The 23,119-nt window shown below is 47.0% G+C and overlaps 2 protein-coding genes across 4 annotated transcripts in view; one reads left to right on the top strand and one right to left on the bottom strand.

The window, feature by feature from the left end:
• Positions 1 to 3,440: 3,440 nt before the first annotated feature.
• LOC125382697 (collagen alpha-2(I) chain-like) lies at positions 3,441 to 5,000 on the top strand. Its single transcript, XM_048400980.1, has one exon. It carries the CDS (start codon positions 3,441 to 3,443, stop codon positions 4,998 to 5,000), a length of 1,560 nt encoding a protein of 519 aa, XP_048256937.1.
• An 11,028-nt stretch (positions 5,001 to 16,028) lies between these two features.
• LOC124142701 (neuronal acetylcholine receptor subunit alpha-10-like) overlaps positions 16,029 to 23,119 on the bottom strand; it is a 233,111-nt gene continuing 226,020 nt past the window's right edge. For all 3 annotated transcript variants that reach the window (XM_046511290.2, XM_048400757.1, XM_048400758.1), the window contains one exon: positions 16,029 to 22,608. In XM_046511290.2, coding sequence (XP_046367246.1) covers positions 22,117 to 22,608 — 492 coding nt within the window. In that variant the 3' untranslated portion in view covers positions 16,029 to 22,116. The remainder of the gene's footprint in view (positions 22,609 to 23,119) is intronic.

The following is a 23,119-nucleotide window of genomic DNA, read 5'->3' as shown; positions in this document are numbered from 1 at the left end:
CATGGGTGGCCCAGTTGTCTAAGGCGTCACTTGGGCACGCCTGTGATTGTGGGTTCGAATCCCGGTTCGCCCCGATTATGTTTCTAGGTTTGTCAGCACCATACCCGTGCTCGTAGGTTTCACCAAAGTGGTAAACGTCTGAGACCTGCATCACTTCGGGCTTTCCGCCCACATTAAGCTGAAACGCCGTGATATAACTGGAATATTGTTAAGAGGGCGTTAAACCCAACTCACTCACTCCCTCTCCTCGGGATTACTTGAGATTGCAAAACCTGACAGGAGGGAACATAGCAAGGGGACAACAAGGAGAAGTGTTTTCTCGATTAAAAACGACTTTAGATCAAGTGAGAAGGGTTTGTCACACAACGTTGTCTGGGAGACCAGGTCTGAGGGGTTTGTCACAGAACGTTGCTTGGGAGACCAGGTGAGAGGGGTTTGTCACACAACGTTTTCTGGGAGACCAGGTGAGAGGGTTTTGTCACACAACGTTGTCTGGGAGACCAGGTGAGAGGGGTTTGTCACACAACGTTGTCTGGGAGACCTGGTCTGAGGGGTTTGTCACACAACGTTGTCTGGGAGACCAGGTGAGAGGGGTTTGTCACACAACGTTGTCTGGGAGACCTGGTCTGAGGGGTTTGTCACACAACGTTGTCTGGGAGACCAGGTCTGAGGGGTTTGTCACACAACGTTGTCTGGGAGACCAGGTGAGAGGGGTTTGTCACACAACGTTGCCTGGGAGACCAGGTGAGAGGGGTTTGTCACACAACGTTGTCTGGGAGACCAGGTGAGAGGGTTTTGTCACACAACGTTGTCTGGGAGACCAGGTGAGAGGGGTTTGTCACACAACGTTGTCTGGGAGACCTGGTCTGAGGGGTTTGTCACACAACTTTGTCTGGGAGACCAGGTGAGAGGGGTTTGTCACACAACTTTGTCTGGGAGACCAGACGAGAGGGGTTAGTCACACAACGTTGTCTGGGAGACCAGGCGAGAGGGGTTTAACACACAACGTTGTCTGGGAGACCAGGTCTGAGGGGTTTAACACACAACGTTGTCTGGGAGACCTGGTCTAAGGGTTTGTCACGGAACGTTCTCTGGGAGACCGGGCGAGAGGGGTTTGTCACACAACGTTGTCTGGGAGACCTGGTCTGAGGGGTTTGTCACACAACGTTGTCTGGGAGACTAGGTGAGAGGGGTTTGTCACACAACGTTGTCTGGGAGACCTGGTCTGAGGGTTTTGTCACACAACGTTGTCTGGGAGACCAGGTGAGAGGGGTTTGTCACACAACGTTGTCTGGGAGACCTGGTCTGAGGGGTTTGTCACACAACGTTGTCTGGGAGACCAGGTCTGAGGGGTTTGTCACACAACGTTGTCTGGGAGACCAGGTGAGAGGGGTTTGTCACACAACGTTGTCTGGGAGACCTGGTCTGAGGGGTTTGTCACACATTTTTGTCTGGGAGGCCAGGTGAGAGGGGTTTGTCACACAACGTTGTCTGGAAGGCCAGGTGAGAGGGGTTTGTCACACAACGTTGTCTGGGAGACCAGGCGAGAGGGGTTTGTCACACAACGTTGTCTGGGAGACCAGGTGAGAGGGGTTTAACATACAACGTCGTCTGGGAGACCAGGTGAGAGGGGTTTGTCACACAACGTTGTCTGGGAGACCAGGTGAGAGGGGTTTAACATACAACGTCGTCTGGGAGACCAGGCGAGAGGGGTTTGTCACACAACGTTGTCTGGGAGACCAGGTGAGAGGGGCTTAACATACAACGTCGTCTGGGAGACCAGGTGAGAGGGGTTTGTCACACACCGTTGTCTTGGAGACCAGGTGTGAGGGGTTTAACATACAACGTTGTCTGGGAGACCAGGTCTGAGGGGTTTGTCACACACCGTTGTCTGGGAGACCAGGTGAAAGGGTTTGTCACAGAACGTTGTCTGGGAGACCAGGTCTGAGGGGTTTGTCACACAACGTTGTCTGGGAGACTAGGTGAGAGGGGTTTGTCACACAACGTTGTCTGGGAGGCCAGGTGAGAGGGGTTTGTAACAAAACGTTGTCTGGGAGGCCAGGTGAGAGGGGTTTGTCACACAACGTTGTCTGGGAGACCAGGTGAGAGGGGTTTGTCACAGAACGTTGTCTCGGAGGCCAGGTGAGAGGGGTTTGTCACACAACGTTGTCTGGGAGACCTGCGGAGAGGGGTTTGTCACACAACGTTGTCTGGGAGACCAGGTCAGAGGGGTTTGTCACACAACGTAGTCTTGGAGACCAGGTGAGAGGGGTTTGTCACACAACCTTGTCTGGGAGGCCAGGTGTTGTCCGGGAGGTTAGAAGAGACGGTTTTAACACACAATTATAGCCAAATCCCTTCCACTGATTTACCAACCTGAACTAGAAATAAAGGAGACTAGTGAGACCGCTTCATCTCTTTCACATTTAGATGTATGCATAAAGATTCAGAATGACAAAACATTCTCCACAAAAATTGTATGACAAGAGGTAGGTTTATAATAGCCAACTTTTCCTGTATGTCGTGCAACATTCCTGTAGTTCCAGCCCTTGGTGTCTATATTTCACAACATTTGAGGTACAATCGATCATGGTAATTCTACCAAGATTTCAAATATCGCCATTCAACTCTTGCTAAGAAGTTGTTTGGTCAAGGCTACACCATTCAAGGCCTCAGTAAAGATTTCAAAACGATTCATGGTAAACATGTTTGGAACCTTTCCAAATTTGACACATCAGTGTCAAAAGATGATGATGGATGCAATTCCCAATTTTGACTTGAACCATATGCTCCCGTGTTTTTTTTCATGTGAACAATTGACTTGCCTTTGCATGTGTTTGTGACGGAAGCCACTGGTGGATACGCCCATCTTTCTGCGAACACCTGGAATCATCACTATATGATAATGATTCATAAATACATGTTCATGATATGGTCGGTGTCGAAGAGATTTCTTAATATGGAAAAGGTTTTGTCGCTTTTTGTTTACCACTCAGCGCTGTGTGGAGAACAGGGGGACTACGCAATGTCATTCAGATTGGGTCGTGTATGGAGTCCTAACATTGTGCCAAGGAAAGTTTGTGGATCAGATTTAACAGTGTTCCCATATACATCCCGGGATCATCAGTAATGCCGAGAGATATGTGATACGGCTTGTTGCTCTATATTCTTCTTGAATAAAAATATGTTTAAACCATATACGGTAAGTCTTGGCGTCATAGCATTGGAGGTCACTTGTGGGTCAACAAGATGATATTGGAGTGCTTGGAGAAATCTGGGCAAGGGATGCAATAGGTGTGCCCGGAGAGATCACATGTGAAGATGCAATAGGTGTGCCCGGAGAGATCACATGTGAAGATGTAATAGGTGTGCCCAGAGAGATCACATGTGAAGATGTAATAGGTGTGCCCAGAGAGATCACATGTGAAGATGTAATAGGTATGCCCGGAGAGATCACTTATGAAGATGCAATAGGAGTGCCCAGAGAGATCACATATGAAGATGCAATAGGTGTGCTTGGAGAGATCACATGTGAAGATGCAATAGGAGTGCCCAGAGAGATCTCATATGAAGATGCAATAGGTGTGCCCAGAGAGATCACATGTGGAGATGTAATAGGTGTCCTTGGAGAGATCTGGGCAAGGGATGCAATAGGTGTGCCCGGAGAGATCACATGTGAAGATGCAATAGGTGTGCCCGGAGAGATCACATGTGAAGATGCAATAGGTGTGCCCGGAGAGATCACATGTGAAGATGCAATAGGTGTGCCCGGGGAGATCACATGCGAAGATGCAATAGGTGTGCCCGGAGAGATCACATATGAAGATGCAATAGGTGTGCCCGGAGAGATCACATGTGAAGATGCAATAGGTGTGCCCGGAGAGATCACATATGAAGATGCAATAGGTGTGCCCAGAGAGATCACATGTGAAGATGCAATAGGTGTGCCCAGAGAGATCTGGGCAAGGGATGCAATAGGTGTGCCCGGAGAGATCACATGTGAAGATGCAATAGGTGTGCTTGGAGAGATCTGGGCAAGGGATGTTATAGGTGTGCCCGGAGAGATCACATGTGAAGATGTAATAGGTGTGCCCGGAGAAATCACATATGAAGATGCAATAGGTGTGCCCGGAGAGATCACATGTGAAGATGTAATACGTGTGCCCGGAGAGATCACATATGAAGATGTAATAGGTGTGCTTGGAGAGATCTGGGCAAGGGATGCAATAGGTGTGCCCGGAGAGATCACATGTGAAGATGCAATAGGTGTGCCCAGAGAGATCACATTTAAAGATGTAGTAGGTGTGCTTGGAGAGATCTGGGCAAGGGATGCAATAGGTGTGCCCGGACAGATCACATGTGAAGATGCAATAGGTGTGCCCGGAGAGATCACATGTGAAGATGCAATAGGTGTGCTTGGAGAGATCACATGTGAAGATGCAATAGGTGTGCCCGGAGAGATCACATGCGAAGATGCAATAGGAGTGCCCGGAGAGATCACATGTGAAGATGCAATAGGTGTGGCCGAAGAGTTCACATGTGAAGATGCAACCGGTGTGCCCGGAGAGATCACATGTGAAGATGTAATAGGTGTGCCCAGAGAGATCACATGTGGAGATGTAATAGGTGTCCTTGGAGAGATCTGGGCAAGGGATGCAATAGGTGTGCCCGGAGAGATCACATGTGAAGATGCAATAGGTGTGCCCGGAGAGATCACATGTGAAGATGCAATAGGTGTGCCCGGAGAGATCACATGTGAAGATGCAATAGGTGTGCCCAGAGAGATCACATGTGAAGATGCAATAGGTGTGCCCGGGGAGATCACATGCGAAGATGCAATAGGTGTGCCCGGAGAGATCACATGTGAAGATGCAACCGGTGTGCCCGGAGAGATCACATGTGAAGATGCAACCGGTGTGCCCGGAGAGAACTGGGCAATACATTCCAGAGTTGTGCCCGAGAGGTCGCAGGCGGAGACTCGACAACAATACCCGTGCTGAACAGAGGAATAAATTTAATTCAGGGAAAGAGATTCAATAGTGGTGCCCAAGTAGAACAGAGGAATTGATTCAACAGCACTACCCGACGAGATCGAACTATCCCATAATACAACAAGTCTGTAGGTAAATTGTCTCCCCTAAGTGAATAGTCTGGTGGCCTCATTCAGTAGATCAGCTTGACGTACCTCTAACGATATTTCCTTCCAGACTGATGAAAGTCTTTTTCTCAGACGTCGATGCAATGTTAAGCACCCAAATCAAACATAAATGTACCCACGTGTACAGGAGTTTCTCCTTGAAAAGGTTATGCGTAACACCTGGTATTGTGATTGTTGTGGCTTTCTGTGTACCAACACCACAGGAAAGGACAGAGGGCGCTGTTACACGAGTAGTTTTTTTCTAAAAACATTGATATTTGAATTGAGGACACCAGAAGACTAAACAGTTTAACATCGTGCATCTTGCCTGTCGGCATTGTGCATGCGGAGACGCTGTGCAGCAGCCGGCCCAGTTGACTTAACCCGGGGAGTGGAGGTGTTTAGTTGATTAGCTGCCCACAGGCAGGTCCCCCAACACACAACAAACGCACGAGGGATTTCCCCAACGCCATCTGTAAAATGTTAACAGGAACATTGTCTAACACACATCGTTGTTTTTCTGTCGCGGTGTCGTGGTGGGAGAACTTCTTTGTGTATGACTCACTGCAGTGTTGCAGTGTTGCAGTGTTGCAGTGAGGACGTTATATAACAGCGCATGGCCGGAAGACGCTGGTGGCACGACGCTATAAATGCATACATACCTTTAACATTTCGATTAACTTATCGATTAACTTATCGCTTATTGAAAACATGTATGATAAGACTGGGAAGCAATGTCACGGATACGGATCCGCACTGATGCTGTGTTACACACTCATGGATGCAGAATTTTGTATTTCGTACATTTGATTTCATAATCTATTTGTGAACTTTAACACACAAACGCCAAGACAAAAAAACCTGTATGCTTTTAACACTGATTGCCTTTTGTCTGCCAATTAGTCCCCGGCCAGGAATAGAGCAAGATCTTAGCAAGATCTTAGCATATTCGTCAATAACTCACAAAGACGAAGCCAAGAGAGATCAAGATAGAAAACCAGTGTCTGCTCGGCTGTGTTTTGTACAGAGCGAAGGTCTGTTTTTGTAAAGCCTAAAATCATTTTTCGTGCGACATTATAAGATATGTATTAAAAATATTCTGTCAAAATGCTTAGAAAATGAGAAAATCGTACATTTATCATAGTTGTAATTGGATAAGTAAGCACCGAAAGTACGCATTAAGTGTGACGTATGCTTGGGGCTGCCACATCCTGTTATTACGGCAAGATACAACAGATCTTCCGATAAACTACACACATGCGGCCAATCAGATCCCCTTCCCACGGCTTCTAACCCAGATAAACGGAGAAATGTCATGTTTGATTAATAAACAAGCAGCTAGACTCGCCAGTCTAGTGGAAGAAGAGAACATACACCCCTGCCTCACAGCGTTGGTTTAACCAGGCAAGGACTTGCTTAGTTGTGTTTAGGGAGCACTATCACATTTCAGTTTTCACAGGACTGGTACATGTATTTGAACCTGTTTTCTTTTTTTTATTCATTTCATTACAGGCTTGTTATTCACTAAACCTTTTACCATTCATAAAATGAATGTGGGTTGAAGCGATAGTGTTATATGACGCAGAGTATTGAATTTAGGTATTTTGTTCTACCCATATGGGGAATTAAACTTGCGTTTTCAACATGATTAGGGAAGCACTTAGCTCTAGCCTTTTCAACACGTATACATTGTTCAAATCAGTAGCGATGCATTGTTGAAATAACCCTGGGATCCCCGGGATGGTGACACGTATCGTACAAGCCTACCTCTGCTGATCAGGGACTACAACGTGGTCATTGCTGTCGTTTGTCATCAGGCAGTCTTGACCCCGACCTGATTGTTTAAATACAACCGTGATGCAGTTTGAATGTTGTTAGTGCGGCGTAAAACAACATTCGCCACGAATTACCGAAGCAAACTGGGTATATAATAGAGTATGTTGCGTCCTCTGTTGGTCAGACAACTACTGATGAATGGTCAAGCAATCGGTGACCAGTCGCCATAGTTTTACAGCAAACCATGGCGACTGGTTAATCAGCATCTCTTAGATTTAAAAAAACCCAGAGTTGACCGAGTAACGAGTACACATATCCGCTTATTGTAAGCCTAATCCTGTAGAGTCCTCCAAGCCACTGGCGCAATCAGGGGACTCGTACTTTTGAAGGATCGCCAGTCTAAGTCTGTGATGAAGTTAGGAGATTCCTTTCTTCTGCCGAGTTGGCCTACTGTGTGGCTTTGGTGTGACAACCGCCAACAGATGACAGAACGCACACAGTCAGCGAAACGAAGAACCACCATGTTACGTCACGTGTGCGGACAGTATATTCAGCCAGTTCCCAGAGATAAAAGAAAGTTCACTCGATCACAGTCACTTCCTAAACATATCTGGTGGCGATCACCGAATCTACTAATGTTGATTGCTAAACAGTTTACTATAACCAGAACGTAAGACCGGTGAAATATATTATGTAGGGTAAAGGAGATTGCTTGCCATGTGTTACTCGTGATAGTGTTACTCGAGAGAGTGTTACTCATGAAAGTGTTACTCGTGATAGTGTTACTCGTGATAGTGTTACTCGTGACAGTGTTACTCGTGATAGTGTAACTCATACACGACCCATACAAAGGTGCAGGGGCGCGCACCCCCTCCGGTAGAAGCTAATCGTGATGGCGTATTAAAAACATAAATCATTTAGTGTAATATTCTTCCACAAAATACTTTATTCACTTTTCATATTTTAAAAGCACCTCCTTCTTTTAAAAAGATACTCGCACACCACCACTATTCTATAACGATGTATCCCAGGTTGTTACTGTTTGATGGTAGTGACGGTGTTACTGGTGGTTGCTAGTGACGGTGTTACTGTTGGTTGCTGGTGACGGTGTGAGTGTTGGTTAATAGTGATGGTGTTATTGGTGGTTGCTTGTGACGGTGTTCGTGGTGGTTGCCAGTGACGGTGTTACTGTTTGTTGCAAGTGACGGTGTTTCTGTTGGTTGCTAGTGACGGTGTTACTTGTGGTTGCTAGTGACGGTGTTACTGTTGGTTGCTAGTGACGGTGTTACTGTTGGTTGCTAGTGACGGTGTTACCGTTGGTTGCTAGTGACGGTGTTACTGTTGGTTGCTAGTGACGGTGTTACTTGTGGTTGCTAGTGACGGTGTTACTGTTGGTTGCTGGTGACGGTGTGAGTGTTGGTTAATAGTGATGGTGTTATTGGTGGTTGCTTGTGACGGTGTTCGTGGTGGTTGCTAGTGACGGTGTTACTGTTTGTTGCAAGTGACGGTGTTACTGTTGGTTGCTAGTGACGGTGTTACTTGTGGTTGCTAGTGACGGTGTTACTTGTGGTTGCAAGTGACGGTGTTACTGTTGGTTGCTAGTGACGGTGTTACTGTTGGTTGCTAGTGACGGTGTTACTGTTGGTTGCTAGTGACGGTGTTACTTGTGGTTGCAAGTGACGGTGTTACTGTTGGTTGCTAGTGACGGTGTTACTGTTGGTTGCTAGTGTCGGTGTTACTTGTGGTTGCTAGTGACGGTGTTACTGTTGGTTGCTAGTGAAGGTGTTACTGTTGGTTGCTAGTGACGGTGTTACTGTTGGTTGCTAGTGACGGTGTTACTGTTGGTTGCTAGAGACGGTGTAACTGTTTGTTGCTAGTGACGGTGTTACCGTTGGTTGCTAGTGACGGTGTTACTGTTGGTTGCAAGTGACGGTGTTACTGTTGGTTGCTAGTGACGGTGTTACTTGTTGGCTGCTAGTGACGGTGTTACTGTTGGTTGCTAGTGAAGGTGTAACTGTTGGTTGCTAGTGACGGTGTTACTTGTGGTTGCAAGTGACCGTGTTAGTGGTGGTTGCAAGTGACGGTGTTACTGTTGGTTGCTAGTGACGGTGTTACTGTTGGTTGCTAGTGACGTTGTTACTTGTGGTTGCTTGTGACGGTGTTCGTGGTGGTTGCCAGTGACGGTGTTACTGTTTGTTGCAAGTGACGGTGTTACTGTTGGTTGCTAGTGACGGTGTTACTTGTGGTTGCTAGTGACGGTGTTACTTGTGGTTGCGAGTGACGGTGTTACTGTTGGTTGCTAGTGACGGTGTTACTGTTGGTTGCTAGTGACGGTGTTACTGTTGGTTGCTAGTGACGGTGTTACTTGTGGTTGCAAGTGACGGTGTTACTGTTGGTTGCTTGTGACGGTGTTACTGTTGGTTGCTAGTGACGGTGTTACTTGTGGTTGCTAGTGACGGTGTTACTGTTGGTTGCTAGTGACGGTGTTACTGTTTGTTGCAAGTGACGGTGTTACTTGTGGTTGCAAGTGACCGTGTTAGTGGTGGTTGCTAGTGACTGTGTTACTGTTTGTTGCTAGTGACGGTGTTACTGTTTGTTGCTAGTGACGGTGTTACTGGTGGTTGCTAGTGACGGTGTTACTTGTGGTTGCAAGTGACCGTGTTAGTGGTGCATGCTAGTGACGGTGTTACTGTTTGTTGCTAGTGACGGTGTTACTGTTGGTTGCTAGTGACGGTGTTACTTGTGGTTGAAAGTGACAGTGTTAGTGGTGGTTGCTAGTGACGGTGTAACTGTTTGTTGCTAGTGACGTTGTTACTGTTGGTTGCTAGTGACGGTGTTACTGGTGGTTGCAAGTGACGGTGTTACTGTTGGTTGCTAGTGACCGTGTTTCTGTTGGTTGCTAGTGACGGTGTTACTTGTAGTTGATAGCGACGGTGTTACTGTTGGTTGATAGTGACGGTGTTACTTGTGGTTGCAAGTGACGGTGTAACTGTTGGTTGCTAGTGACGGTGTTAGTTGTGGTTGCTAGTGACGGTGTTACTGTTGGTTGCAAGTGACGGTGTTACTGTTGGTTGATAGTGATGGTGTTACTTATGGTTACTAGTGATGGTGTTACTGTCGGTTACTACTGTTAAGAGTGTTTGTAATAGGTCAGCTCTTACCTATAAAAATAGGATTTGACATGTCTCGGTTCAATACTTGTCCTGAATTCAAATGTATAAGCTGCATCGTTCAAAAGAACCTGGTGACTGGAAAGACGGACACAGTGAGCCCTGACTTGAGCGACGGACGGAAACAGTGAGCCCTGACTGGAACGACGGACGGTAACAGGATAGCCCTGACTGGAACGACTGACGAACACAGTGAGCCCTGACTGGATCGAAGGATGGACACAGTGAGCCCTGACTGGAACGACTGACGGACACAGTGAGCCATGATTGGAACGACGGATGGACACAGTGAGCCCTGACTGGAACGACGGACACAGTGAGCCCTGACTGAAACGAAGGACGGACACAGGGAGCCCTGACTGGAACGACGGACACAGTGAGCCCTGACTGAAACGACGGACGGACACAGGGAGCCCTGACTGGATCGAAGGATGGACACAGTGAGCCCTGACTGGATCGAAGGATGGACACAGTGAGCCCTGACTGGATCGAAGGATGGACACAGTGAGCCCTGACTGGAACGACTGACGGACACAGGGAGCCCTGACTGGAAAGACGGATGGAACCATTGAGTCCTGACTGGAACGACGGTTGGACACAGTGAGCACTGACTGGAAAGACGGACACAGTGAGCCCTGACTTGAGCGACGGACGGAAACAGTGAGCCCTGACTGGAACGACGGACCGTAACAGGATAGCTCTGACTAGAACGACTGACGAACACAGTGAGCCCTGACTGGATCGAAGGATGGACACAGTGAGCCCTGACTGGAACGACTGACGGACACAGTGAGCCCTGACTGGAACGACGGACACAGTGAGCCCTGACTGGATCGAAGGATGGACACAGTGAGCCCTGACTGGATCGAAGGATGGACACAGGGAGCCCTGACTGGATCGAAGGATGGACACAGTGAGCCCTGACTGGAACGACTGACGGACACAGTGAGCCCTGACTGGATCGAAGGATGGACACAGTGAGCCCTGACTGGAACGACTGACGGACACAGTGAGCCCTGACTGGATCGAAGGATGGACACAGTGAGCCCTGACTGGAACGACGGACACAGTGAGCCCTGACTGAAACGACGGACGGACACAGGGAGCCCTGACTGGAACGACGGACACAGTGAGCCCTGACTGAAACGACGGACGGACACAGTGAGCCCTGACTGGAACGACGGATGGACACAGTGAGCCCTGACTGGAACGACTGACGGACACAGTGAGCCCTGACTGGATCGAAGGATGGACACAGTGAGCCCTGACTGGATCGACGGATGGACACAGTAAGCCCTGACTGAAACGACGGATGTACACAGTGAGCCCTGACTGAAACGACGGACACAGTGAGCCCTGACTGAAACGACGGACGGACACAGGGAGCCCTAACTGGAACGACGGACACAGTGAGCCCTGACTGAAACGACGGACGGACACAGTGGGCCCTGACTGAAACGACGGACGGACACAGGGAGCCCAGACTGAAACGACGGACACAGTGAGCCCTGACTGAAACGACGGACGGACACAGGGAGCCCTAACTGGAACGACGGACACAGTGAGCCCTGACTGAAACGACGGACGGACACAGTGAGCCCTGACTGAAACGACGGACGGACACAGGGAGCCCTGACTGGAACGACGGACACAGTGAGCCCTGACTGGAACGACGGATGGACACAGGGAGCCCTGACTGGAACGACGGACCGTAACAGTGAGCCCTGACTGGAACGACGGACACAGTGAGCCCTGACTGGAACGACGGACCGTAACAGTGAGCCCTGACTGGAACGACGGATGGACACAGTGAGCCCTGACTGGAAAGACGGACACAGTGAGCCCTGTCTTGAGCGACGGACGGAAACAGTGAGCCCTGACTGGAACGACGGACGGTAACAGGATAGCCCTGACTGGAACGACTGACGAACACAGTGAGCCCTGACTGGATCGAAGGATGGACACAGTGAGCCCTGACTGGAACGACTGACGAACACAGTGAGCCCTGACTGGATCGAAGGATGGACACAGTGAGCCCTGACTGGAACGACTGACGGACACAGTGAGCCATGATTGGAACGACGGATGGACACAGTGAGCCCTGACTGGAACGACTGACGGACACAGTGAGCCATGATTGGAAAGACGGACGGACACAGTGAGCCCTGACTGGAACGACGGACACAGTGAGCCCTGACTGGAACGACGGACGGATACAGGGAGCCCTGACTGAAACGACGGATGGACACAGTGAGCCCTGACTGAAACGACTGACGGATACAGGGAGCCCTGACTGGAACGACGGACGGACACAGTGAGCCCTGACTGAAACGACGGATGGACACAGTGAGCCCTGACTGGAACGACGGACTCAATTTCCCATGACGGAGACAATGCACGACAATGCATTAATCACACATATTATTGATATTTTTTGTTATTTTATTCGTCAAATATTGCCAAACTTTTCACCAAATCTCTGAAGACGTATATGTTCGTGCCTACCTCCCAACATCAGACTGATATACCGTTACGTAACTGAATACTGTTCGGACAGCGTTACACACAACTCACTCAGTAACTATTACCTTCCGTCTTTAATGGAGAGGCCAAACATCTCAAGCAAGGTCAGTTGTTGAGGTGAGGTGAAATTGGGTTTAACGTCGCGTCCAAGATTATTGCACTTACATAGCGACGTGCATGCACGTGTGTGTGTGTGGCTGCTTGTACTAGTCCGGACTGATGCCGATATATAGTGCTAGCCCACTGGGATACCATGCCGCAGTTTAACATGAATACCCTTCTCAGACACAGTATACTGACTCCGTGCCGACCAATCCTTGTTTTAGCCCCTTAATACCGAGCACCAGACAGGGTAACAAAAAGTACCATCTTTTAACGTCTTTTGGCATGACGCGGCCGGGGATCAAACCCCGGACCTTCCGCTCTCCGGGCGCACGCTCTACCACTAGACCACGGAGGCGGTCGGTCAGTTGGTAGCCTTGTGGGCTGGCTACCTTTACTCGTTCGTGGGATCCATACCCAACATGCACATAATGTGAGAAAGCCTTTCGTCCCTCACTCACTCATTCATTTTCTCACTCACTCATTCACATACCCACACACTCAATCATGATCTCAATCATTTACTCACTCACTTATTCATTTACTCACTCTTTTTTAACCCACTTCCCTGTATCTGGGAGCACGGGACTCTGTCGTCTTAAGCGCCGCAGTTAGCTGTGCAGAGTTGTGTCCCTTAGGCGTGTCAGGAATCTATGATTGTGGTTTGAATCCCGGTTCGTCTTGATCATGTTTCGAGTTTTGTCACTACCATGCCAGTGTTCGTGGGTTTCAAAAGTGGAAATCATCGAAAACCCGCATCACTAAAAGTCTTGCTTCAAGCTTGACTCAGCCACTAATCTGACATGTCGTGATGAAACTGAAATAGTGTTCAAACCAGAGTGAAATCACTCACTACCCTGGAACTTGTACATTCAACTGGTCACATGACCAGTTCACACTCATTAAAGCATCCTGTCGGGCAAACGAAAGTATACACCCGTATGTGATGGTAGCTAAAAATGAGACAAACAAGAAATGATTATTCGATGGGGATGTATGTGATACGGGCGTCATAGGCGATATTACATGCATCATATCAATGCATCTCACAAAATAGGACGGACCCGTGGTTCTTGGGTAGAATAGGTCTTCAGCAACCCATGCTTGCCGTAAAAGGCGACTATGCTTGTCGTAAGAGGTGACTAGGTTCGGGTGGTCAGACTCGCTGACTTGGTTGATACATGTCATTGTATCCCAATTGCTTGGATCGATGCTCCTGTTGTCAATCACTGGATTGTCTGGTCCAGACTCGATTCTTCACAGACCGTCGTCATATTGCTGAGTGCAGCGTTAAACAACGAACAAATATAAAATACAAGAGGACGCGCACATGACGTCACAAAACACATTGGGATCATGGCCTAGCATAAAGTAACCAACAGAGTGAAGTGTGAACTTTAAAGTATATACTTTATTTTGCCCGGCAAGTTATATGCTCAGAATAATTGCGATGTGTGAAACTCATTTTTGGTGTCCCCCGCCGTAATATTGCTGGAATATTGCTTAAAGCGGCGTAAAACAATACTCACTCACACACCCGGAATAATAGAGAGAAACTGTATCTGACAAAACAGCTTTATTCGTGGCTTCTGTATATGTATAAGACAGTAGCAGTTCAATACAGTCACAAACAAGTAGAACAAATCTAAACGCGCTTGTCTGACAGATACAAATAACAAAAACTGAAAAACAAACAAGTGCTACCAAATAAGGAAATCATATATGGAACTATACGTAAATTTAGTCAAGAACATAACGTTGTGGATATCGACGACCTGCAATATGTGGTGGTCAGCTTGACCACAACCTCTAGATACTAGCACGTGACTAGATACCAGCACGAGATGTTTCATCACACGCAGTAGGCTACGGTACTAGTACTCTTATGGGTTATCTCCCTTGCGTGTCGTTCCTGACATGAATACTGATTCACCGCGGACCGCTGAACATATACAATATGTCATGGCACGGGAAGAAGGTAGAAAAGTCCACAGTAAAAGTGTTAGTGAAATGGGATCATCTGATGTTCCTTGACATATTATTCAACACCCGCTTTAGAAGCATGGTTGAAAGGGGAGATAACTCATATTAGTACGGGGAGAATATTTTCTGTTAGGCTTTCACAGGCATATACGACAATGTTGGCGAAATAGACGAGAGGTCACGTGACTAGACATGTTCACGATAGCATCACCACGTCAAGACATAAACAGTTGAGTAAAAAAACGCTCAGTTTTCCCGAATTGTTCCGAACTTTTGCATTTAACTACATATTGATATTGAAACGTGCAAAATGAAATTGTATTAATGGCACACATTTGAGCACTGGACTGTCAACGACATGTTGGAGTGGCGTTGATCTAGGCGAGCGAAGGTGGGTGCGGACAGCTTTGTAGGTGGGGTGGACGTTAGGTGGACCCACTCGTGGCAAGGGTGGCTTGTGTTGGGCGTGGGGTGGAAGAACAATCTCAAGGGTAGAGAGCCGTGGGTGTCATTGTGTGGAGGGGCTGGACAGTGGGTATCTGTAGGGGTGTGGTGGACACGTTCGCGACAGTACATGGCTGCCTGCACCAAGGGGACATCACTCTTTTCACACTCAATTTGTAACATGAAATTGGACAAACATTAAAACACACACACACTCATAAAGAGGGGGCTAGCGACACGAATGTCGTTTACCGGGTGTTATTGCATGCGAGAACACCCAAGTCCTACAATGCTTTATAACGCCTACAGGTTTATCTCAGAGTCACATTTCAGCTTACATTTAAGTTTTCTAACCACTATATGTCGAATGGATGCTACACGTTTCTACAAGATTCTAGGACACATTTCAGTTCTTGCGCTCACTCTTTAAATATGTTTGACGCACAAGACGATCTGCCCTACCTACAGACACATGTCAGTCATGTTCGTTTACTCTCATACCAGTCTGCTCTACAAAGGACAAACATCAGTCGGTTCCGTTTATTCACACACCGTTTATTCTGCCTTACACGTAAACACATCATTCGGGTTGTTTCATTCTCACAACAGACAGTCTGCTCTACACACACATCCGATAGGTCCGTTTAATCTCACAACAGACAGTCTGCTCTACACACACATCCGACAGGACCGTTTAATCTCACACGAGACAGTCTGCCTTACACACACACACATCAGTTAGGTCCGTTTAATCTCACAAGAGACAGTCTGCCTTACACACACATCAGTTAGGTCAGTTTAATCTCACAACAGAACGTCTGTCCTACACACACATCAGTTAGGTCCCTTCATTCGCACAACAGACAGTCTGCCCCCCCCCCCCCCCCCCCCCCCACACACACACACACACACGTTAGGTTCGTGTATTCACACAACTGACAATCGGCTCTACACACAGACACATCAGACGACCATGATCTGTCGCCAATCTGTTCCAGGAAAAAACATACATCACTTGGGTCTTCTACGGTCACACCAGGTCATCTGCTCCATAGAGAGGACATACTGATAATTTCCCAAAGCAGAAACAAATAATGCTATCTACGATGGAGGAAAATACTAATCTCTGTATTTCTATCGCAGTCTAACTTTGCCTTGTGGTAATTGGTCGCTTCAAAAACTGATATCAAATACAGTGCACGCATCATACCTTATATAGTTTTGCTTTGTGGCGACTCATCTTATAACTGTCTACTAACGTTAAAAATCATGAAGATAATCGAAATGTAAACATTATTACAAATACTGATATTCGCAAAATAATTTAACTGAAGGTGCCTCCTCCTCCACTGCATGGACCCTTGTCTACAAGAAGACCTGCACAAATCCTCTGTTGAAGGGTTATTCAATATAAATCACACATCACAAATATTGTCAGCTTCCAGAAACAAAACAGACATCCACTTCGAATCACAGACATACAGATCCAAACATCGCCAGACGCTAACACGCATTAATCTGAACATTCCTTACACTGCATACTGCTGTGCCGAGAGCTGTTGGTGTGACGCCATGTCTGCCCGTGTCACCTTGTAGGGGTCAAGGTTCAATGCATAGGACCATTTCCGGGTCGGAGGTTATTGTGTCTAGTCATGTACGGCTCAGAGATGGTAGTGTGTTAGTGTTCGTGTTAGTGTTAGTGTTAGTGTGTTAGTGTTGGTGTTAGTGTGTGTGTTTTAGTGTGTCTGTGTGTTAGTGCGTTAGTGTGTGTGTCTGTGTGTGTGTTAGTGTTAGTGTGTACGTACGTACGTGCGTGCGTGCGTGTGCGTGTGTGTATGTGTTGGGGGAGCTGGGTGGTTTTTTGTGTGGAGTTTAGTTGTTTAGTGGGGGTAGGGGAGATTGATCTTGTGTCAATGCCCTATGTTTTAGTGTGCCACTGTGTGGGGGTTAAATGCCTGTGTGCCACTGAATAAGGGTCAAAGGTGAATGACGTGAGTGCTGTTTTCTTACATTGAGCTACCGAGAAGAAAGAAGAAAAAGGCGCCTTATACATCTACAAAGGACGTGGCTGCTCGCCACACACTCGGCCAGCCAGACGAGAATCAGAAGCGTACATGTCGACAGACAGGCGGACAGACAGACTCCTACCGAGACGTTAGGAAGAGGAGTAGAAATATGAAAGTGGAGCAAGCTTTACTTATATCTAACCTGACAGCTTACCAAACCCAACAATGAACCAGCTTCAACTGGAGCTACAGATACAAGTTGGGCGTGGGCACACGAGATCTGCAAGGAGCTATGGAGGGTGATCACTTCCAACACGAGCACGGCTACAGCATGGACATTAGCTGCGACACCAGCCCTGTAATACGACAACAACTACTGCTGTTGAAGGCAACAGCACCACGAGGAACTTTCTCACACTGGACCCGGTTTAGTTTCAATCGGTATAGACACTAATATGTAATTGAAATTCAGTAGGAAAGATTTGCAGTTCATTTGCAAGTGGAATTGTAGATGATTCGGGAGTGTTTGGCATTGTGCCTTCTACAACGAGCTGTCGGCATGTGACATTGAACAGACACCAAAGACAAACCGTACATCGATATCACAAATACTGCATAACAGATAGACCGACCTCTTGGAATGATCGGACGTTTAACGCACATTACAAGAAGAGGCTATTGATTTTCTTGCAGAAATCCAAAGTTTATTTGTGTGTTTGAAATTATGGTTTTCTGTTTAAAAAACTTCCGTATATTGAAACTTAACACCCCATGTAGAGGAGGTCTGGGGCGGGGATACAAGAGTGGATTGGATAAAGTCAGCTTCCCTCGCATTGCAAAAGCAGTAGGTTCCTAACAGACTGAAGCAATGCGAAGACGAGTGGTGGTGGGTTCTGAGAAAGGGGGTGGGGACAGTGGAATTTATGCCGTGGTTGGGAAGAAAAGGGATAGTTATTGTGTCGGGGAGTGGAGGTGGGGTGCGGAGTGGATACCGGTAACGAAACGGCGAGTGGAGGTTGCCTCATACTGGTGAAAGGCAACGGGGTTACTGCTGGGTGCCGGAGGCGGTGTTGGGGTGTTGGGGTGTTGGGGGTGGGTGGGGTGAGGTCGGGTGGGTGTTGTTAGATGAGGAAAAGGATGTGGGTTGTGCCACGGGTCGCGTTAGTCATGGTAGATCATGACGACAGGTAGGCTTGGGGAGTCATATAATTGAATTAAGGAAAAAGTTTTAGATTAGTCAATCTGGTAGTGGGATAACGCTTGCTATGGCGATAGTTACAGCTAGTACTCGCTGTTAGGAAAAAGGTCGGGGACAAAAGTGAAATAATGTAGCGTCTGAGGCAGTAGGAAAGGGAGGCGTGAATAGTACTATCATCAGGACAAGAGTCGTGTTTGCAAATAATTGAAAGTGGTTTGTTCACAAATATAATAATGTCTGCCTGGCCAAAGTGAAGACGTTCTAATAAAGCATTCAATCAACGTCGCTATAACAAAGTTATGATACATATATATAGTATATGTCACTGTTAGAAACGGAATCACCTCCTGTGTGAATACAGATAACTAAACAATAACATCCACATCCACTGAAGTCCACAATACGTCATAGTTATGTACATATCCGTGTAAGGTCTGTGAAAAAGGGTACCTGACAGTTAAATGTCCAATACACCCATACTGTCCTGACTCTGAAGGAGAAACACATGGACCAGTACCACGTAATTCTTTCCCACCCTCGTGCTCCTAACTTCTGTAGTTAGATGGATTGTCAGAAACTGCTGGACCAGCAACAAGCTCTCCACCCTTCTTTGCATACAGATCAATGCACGTTCTGAACCAGCAACAATTGCCTATCATCTTTCCCTAAGTACATATCGATGCAACTGCTGGACCAGCAATAAACACCTGTCACCCTTCCTAACATACAGATAGATGCATCTACTGGACCAGCAACAAGCACCTTACCTTCCCTACATACAGATAGATGCATCTACTGGACCAGCAACAAGCACCTTGCCTTCCTTACATACAGATATATGCATCTACTGGACCAGCAACAAGCACCTTGCCTTCCTTACATACAGCTATATGCATCTACTGGGCCAGCGACAAGGACTTGTCCTTCCTTACATACATATAGATGCATCTACTGGACCAGCAACAAGCACTTTTTCTTCCGCACATACAGATAGATGCATCTACTGGACCAGCAACAAACACTTGTCCTTCCTTACATACAGACAGATGCATCTAATGGACCAGCAACAAGCACTTGTCCTTCCCTATATACAGATAGATGCATCTACTGGACCAGCAACAAGCACCTTGCCTTTCCTACATACAGATAGATGCATCTACTGGACAAGCAACACGCACTTTGTCTTCCCTACATACAGATAGATGCATCTACTGGACCAGCAACAAGCACTTTTCCTTCCCTACATACAGATAGATGCATCTACTGGACCAGCAACAAGCACTTTTCCTTCATTACATACAGATAGATGCATCTACTGGAGCAGCAACAAGCACCTTGCCTTCCCTACATACAGATAGATGCATCTAATGGACCAGCAACAAGCACCTTGCCTTACTTACATATATATAGATGCATCTACTGGACCAGCAACAAGCACCTTGCCTTCCCTACATACAGATCATACAGATATATGCATCTACTGGACCAGCAACAAGCACCTTGCCTTCCCTACACACAGATCATACAGATAGATGCATCTACTGGACCAGCAACAATCACTTGTCCTTCCTTACATACAGACAGATGCATCTACTGGACCAGCAACAAGCACTTTGTCTTCCCTACATACAGATAGATGCATCTAATGGACCAGCAACAATCACTTGTCCTTCCTTACATGCAGACAGATGCATCTAATGGACCAGCAACAAGCACTTTTCCTTCCCTACATACAGACAGATGCATCTACTGGACCAGCAACAAACACCTTACCTTCCCTACATACAGATAGATGCATCTACTGGACCAGCAACAAGGACTTTTCCTTCCCTATAATACAGACAGCTGCAACTGCTGGCCCAGCAACAAGCACCTGTTCCCCTCCACTAGATACAGATATGGTAGTGCTTCAGGTGCTGGGAACAATCCAGCTCTCTGCCCTACCACTAGGCGAGCCTCAAAAATATTTGGTTACATTGGAAAACATTGGTGGAATACGCCGTCCAAATCGCTGCATAGAGTTATGTCCGTTGATGAAATATGGTGCACTCAAGCCTCGAAAAACTGTGGGTTGAATGTTTAACAGTTTATCACAGCATCAGTTGTACATGTTCATAGTCAAATATCTACCGAGAAGGTCCTCGCCATACAGGAAAGAGCGGTGCAACTGATAAATTGAACTTTTAAGATGCTGTACAGTGGGTGAAGTTCTAATATGCTTGGAATATAATTTGACTGGCAATGAATAATATCGTAACTTAGTATTGCACATTCCCAGGAGTAAATGCCAGGAGACAGAATGATGCCCCACACTTACAACCGGTATTCCTGTGTTATTGCGGGACTAATGATGGACTATGGTACGCGGAATGTGATAGCTACTGCTGTCTACACAGTCAAATACATGAAAGAAAACGGCTTACATATGATTTGTCACGTGGCACACCTTAAAAGTTAAATTGTTTGGAAGGACAGGAAGTACGGTCGGAGACCATTGAACAAAAAGAAATATCATGTGCATGCAGGACTTCTGTACGCTCACTGCTATGTAAACCACGTGTGAGCATACGGTCCTTTCAGCTATCCATACGTCCACGAGCAGCAGAGTCACGTGATTTGTACAGGGTTGTGTATATTGACCAAAGGTGCAGGGACTAATACATATACTTTCGGAAGATGTGTGTTTTTGTGTGTGGCTAATGCATGATGACATCCGCGTTGAAATACACCTGTGTAAATGCTGAATACATAACCTGCCATATATACAGATCGAGGGAAGGCCTTCTGTTGCCTACTGTCATGATACATATGCAGTGCAACCCTTATCTTTCCCAGGAGAAGCACAAACGTAACAGCTGCTCTCATCTTTCGCATAGAAACGCCAACGTAACACCGCTCTTATCTATCCCTGGAGAAATACTAGCAAAATACCACGCTTATCTTTCCCTCGAGGAACGCTAGCATAATACTAAGGTAATCTTTCCCTGGAGACGGATGCTCCACTGACTTTGGAAAACATGTTATTCACAGCGAGTTAGGCAGCAGAAGGCATTTCCTTGTTAGAGACCATTAATTTCTCTGTACTCTGCCGCGGCAGGTGCTTGCGATGATTGACACATCTTCATAGCTAACAATCTGCCAGGAATGACCGGTTAACAGTGAATGACGATCCACAATTTTACAGCGACTGACGAGCATTGACAGGCTACCTATCTGTGGCCGGTATAAATTGAATGACGATATCAAATGGCTAATTATTTGTCATGTGAGCCGCAGGTTGGTGGTGGCGTCGTGAAGCCGGTGCGCACGTTGCGGCTCCGTTTGCAGCCACGGATGACAGCAGCAGTAACACCTGCACAGGCAGTCTGTGCCTTGAGAGAGGAAAGATTCACAGCGTTGTTCGTAGTATTCGATGTCTCTGGGAGGAGATGTCCCTCAAACAATCAACAGTGTGTAGTGGAATGTTTCTTCCAGTCTGTACAAAGTATCGGTCGACCATGGCCATGGTCAAATAACTTCAAACCGTCCAGCTGTATTCTCACCTACACCATTTTCCTTTACTTCTATATACAGTATCATTGATTAAAGCTCTTACGTCATGAATTGCAACTGTTCATCAAAGCTTCATGGTCAATGCTGAGTCCGTCCTTGTGGCTTGTCAGTATGTACAACGCGCCACCAATGGCGGCCGTAGTCTTATATACACAGTTGCACCCTTGTTACTATAGCAATATATCGCTAGTCCAACTGATGGACACATGGTGAACACCGTTGACTTCACTCCATCATAGCAGGGTCTTGAGTCTGCAGTTGACCCAGGAATATCACCCCCAAGCCGACAATATTGACGGACAAATAAAATATGAAGATCATTCTGTCCGTCACACACGCGATAACTCTCCACTCGCGCACATATTTCTCTTTTTCCTCCATTTTCGCTTTCTTGTCTCTCACTTTTTCGAGGATATCTCTTATAGCTTTAATCTCGTCCAAGAGAGGCCCTGATGCCATTCCCGCCCTGCCCGTGTCGTCTGCTGACTGGTAGCTGCCCGCATCACCGCCATTTTCTGTCTGGTTTTTGCTGCCCTCCACGCCGTTGTCAAGGAGACGCACCTGCGCAAAGCGGATGTCTGTATATGGGTACTGGCCTCTTGCTTCCCCTCCAACTCTGCCAGTGTTCCAAGATTTTTTGGGTGTGAATGGACTGTAGTCTGGCTCGACAATCTTGTTTCGCAGACACAAACCCCTTGCCACCACGTCGATCATGAACTGGAAGAAAAGAAGACTTTTTCAAAACTCTTTTATCATCGACGTACTTTTACTTTGCCATGTTATAAAGGGAAACTAAAATCCCACATGTCCCTCTATCCTGAACTGGATGCATATGTGTGAGCCTTTTTTAACACTATCCCAGCAATATCTGGACGGCAGACACAGGAGAAGGTTTCACACATTGTATCCATGGAAATCAAACACGGGCCTTCGGCGTGACGAGCGAACGCGATACCCACTGGACTACTCGACCGTCCGCTGAATATGTGTGCATGTATGCGTATATGGACGTGATGCAATGGAATGATATGTGATCTCTACAGTGGGATATATGATACTATATATAATGGACGCATAGATAACCAAGTTTGGACAAGACCATCCAGTGGGCGATATTATGAGCAACATCCCACGCAAACAACCAGGTTATAGAGGATGACAGCCAATCCATTAAGTCGCGTCTACCGACAAGCATAGGTTGCTGGGGGAATTTTATAACCAGGATTTC

Source organism: Haliotis rufescens, unplaced genomic scaffold (assembly GCF_023055435.1).
Source record: "Haliotis rufescens isolate VD_foot unplaced genomic scaffold, xgHalRufe1.0.p SCAF_20, whole genome shotgun sequence".
NCBI classification, from domain to species: domain Eukaryota; kingdom Metazoa; phylum Mollusca; class Gastropoda; order Lepetellida; family Haliotidae; genus Haliotis; species Haliotis rufescens.
Note: the sequence above shows the minus strand (reverse complement) of the source record. Positions and strands in the feature narration are given on the sequence as shown.

Excerpts from the sequence above, each read along its gene's own strand:
- LOC125382697 (XM_048400980.1), top strand. The coding sequence starts at position 3,441 with ATGCCCGGAGAGATCACTTATGAAGATGCAATAGGAGTGCCCAGAGAG.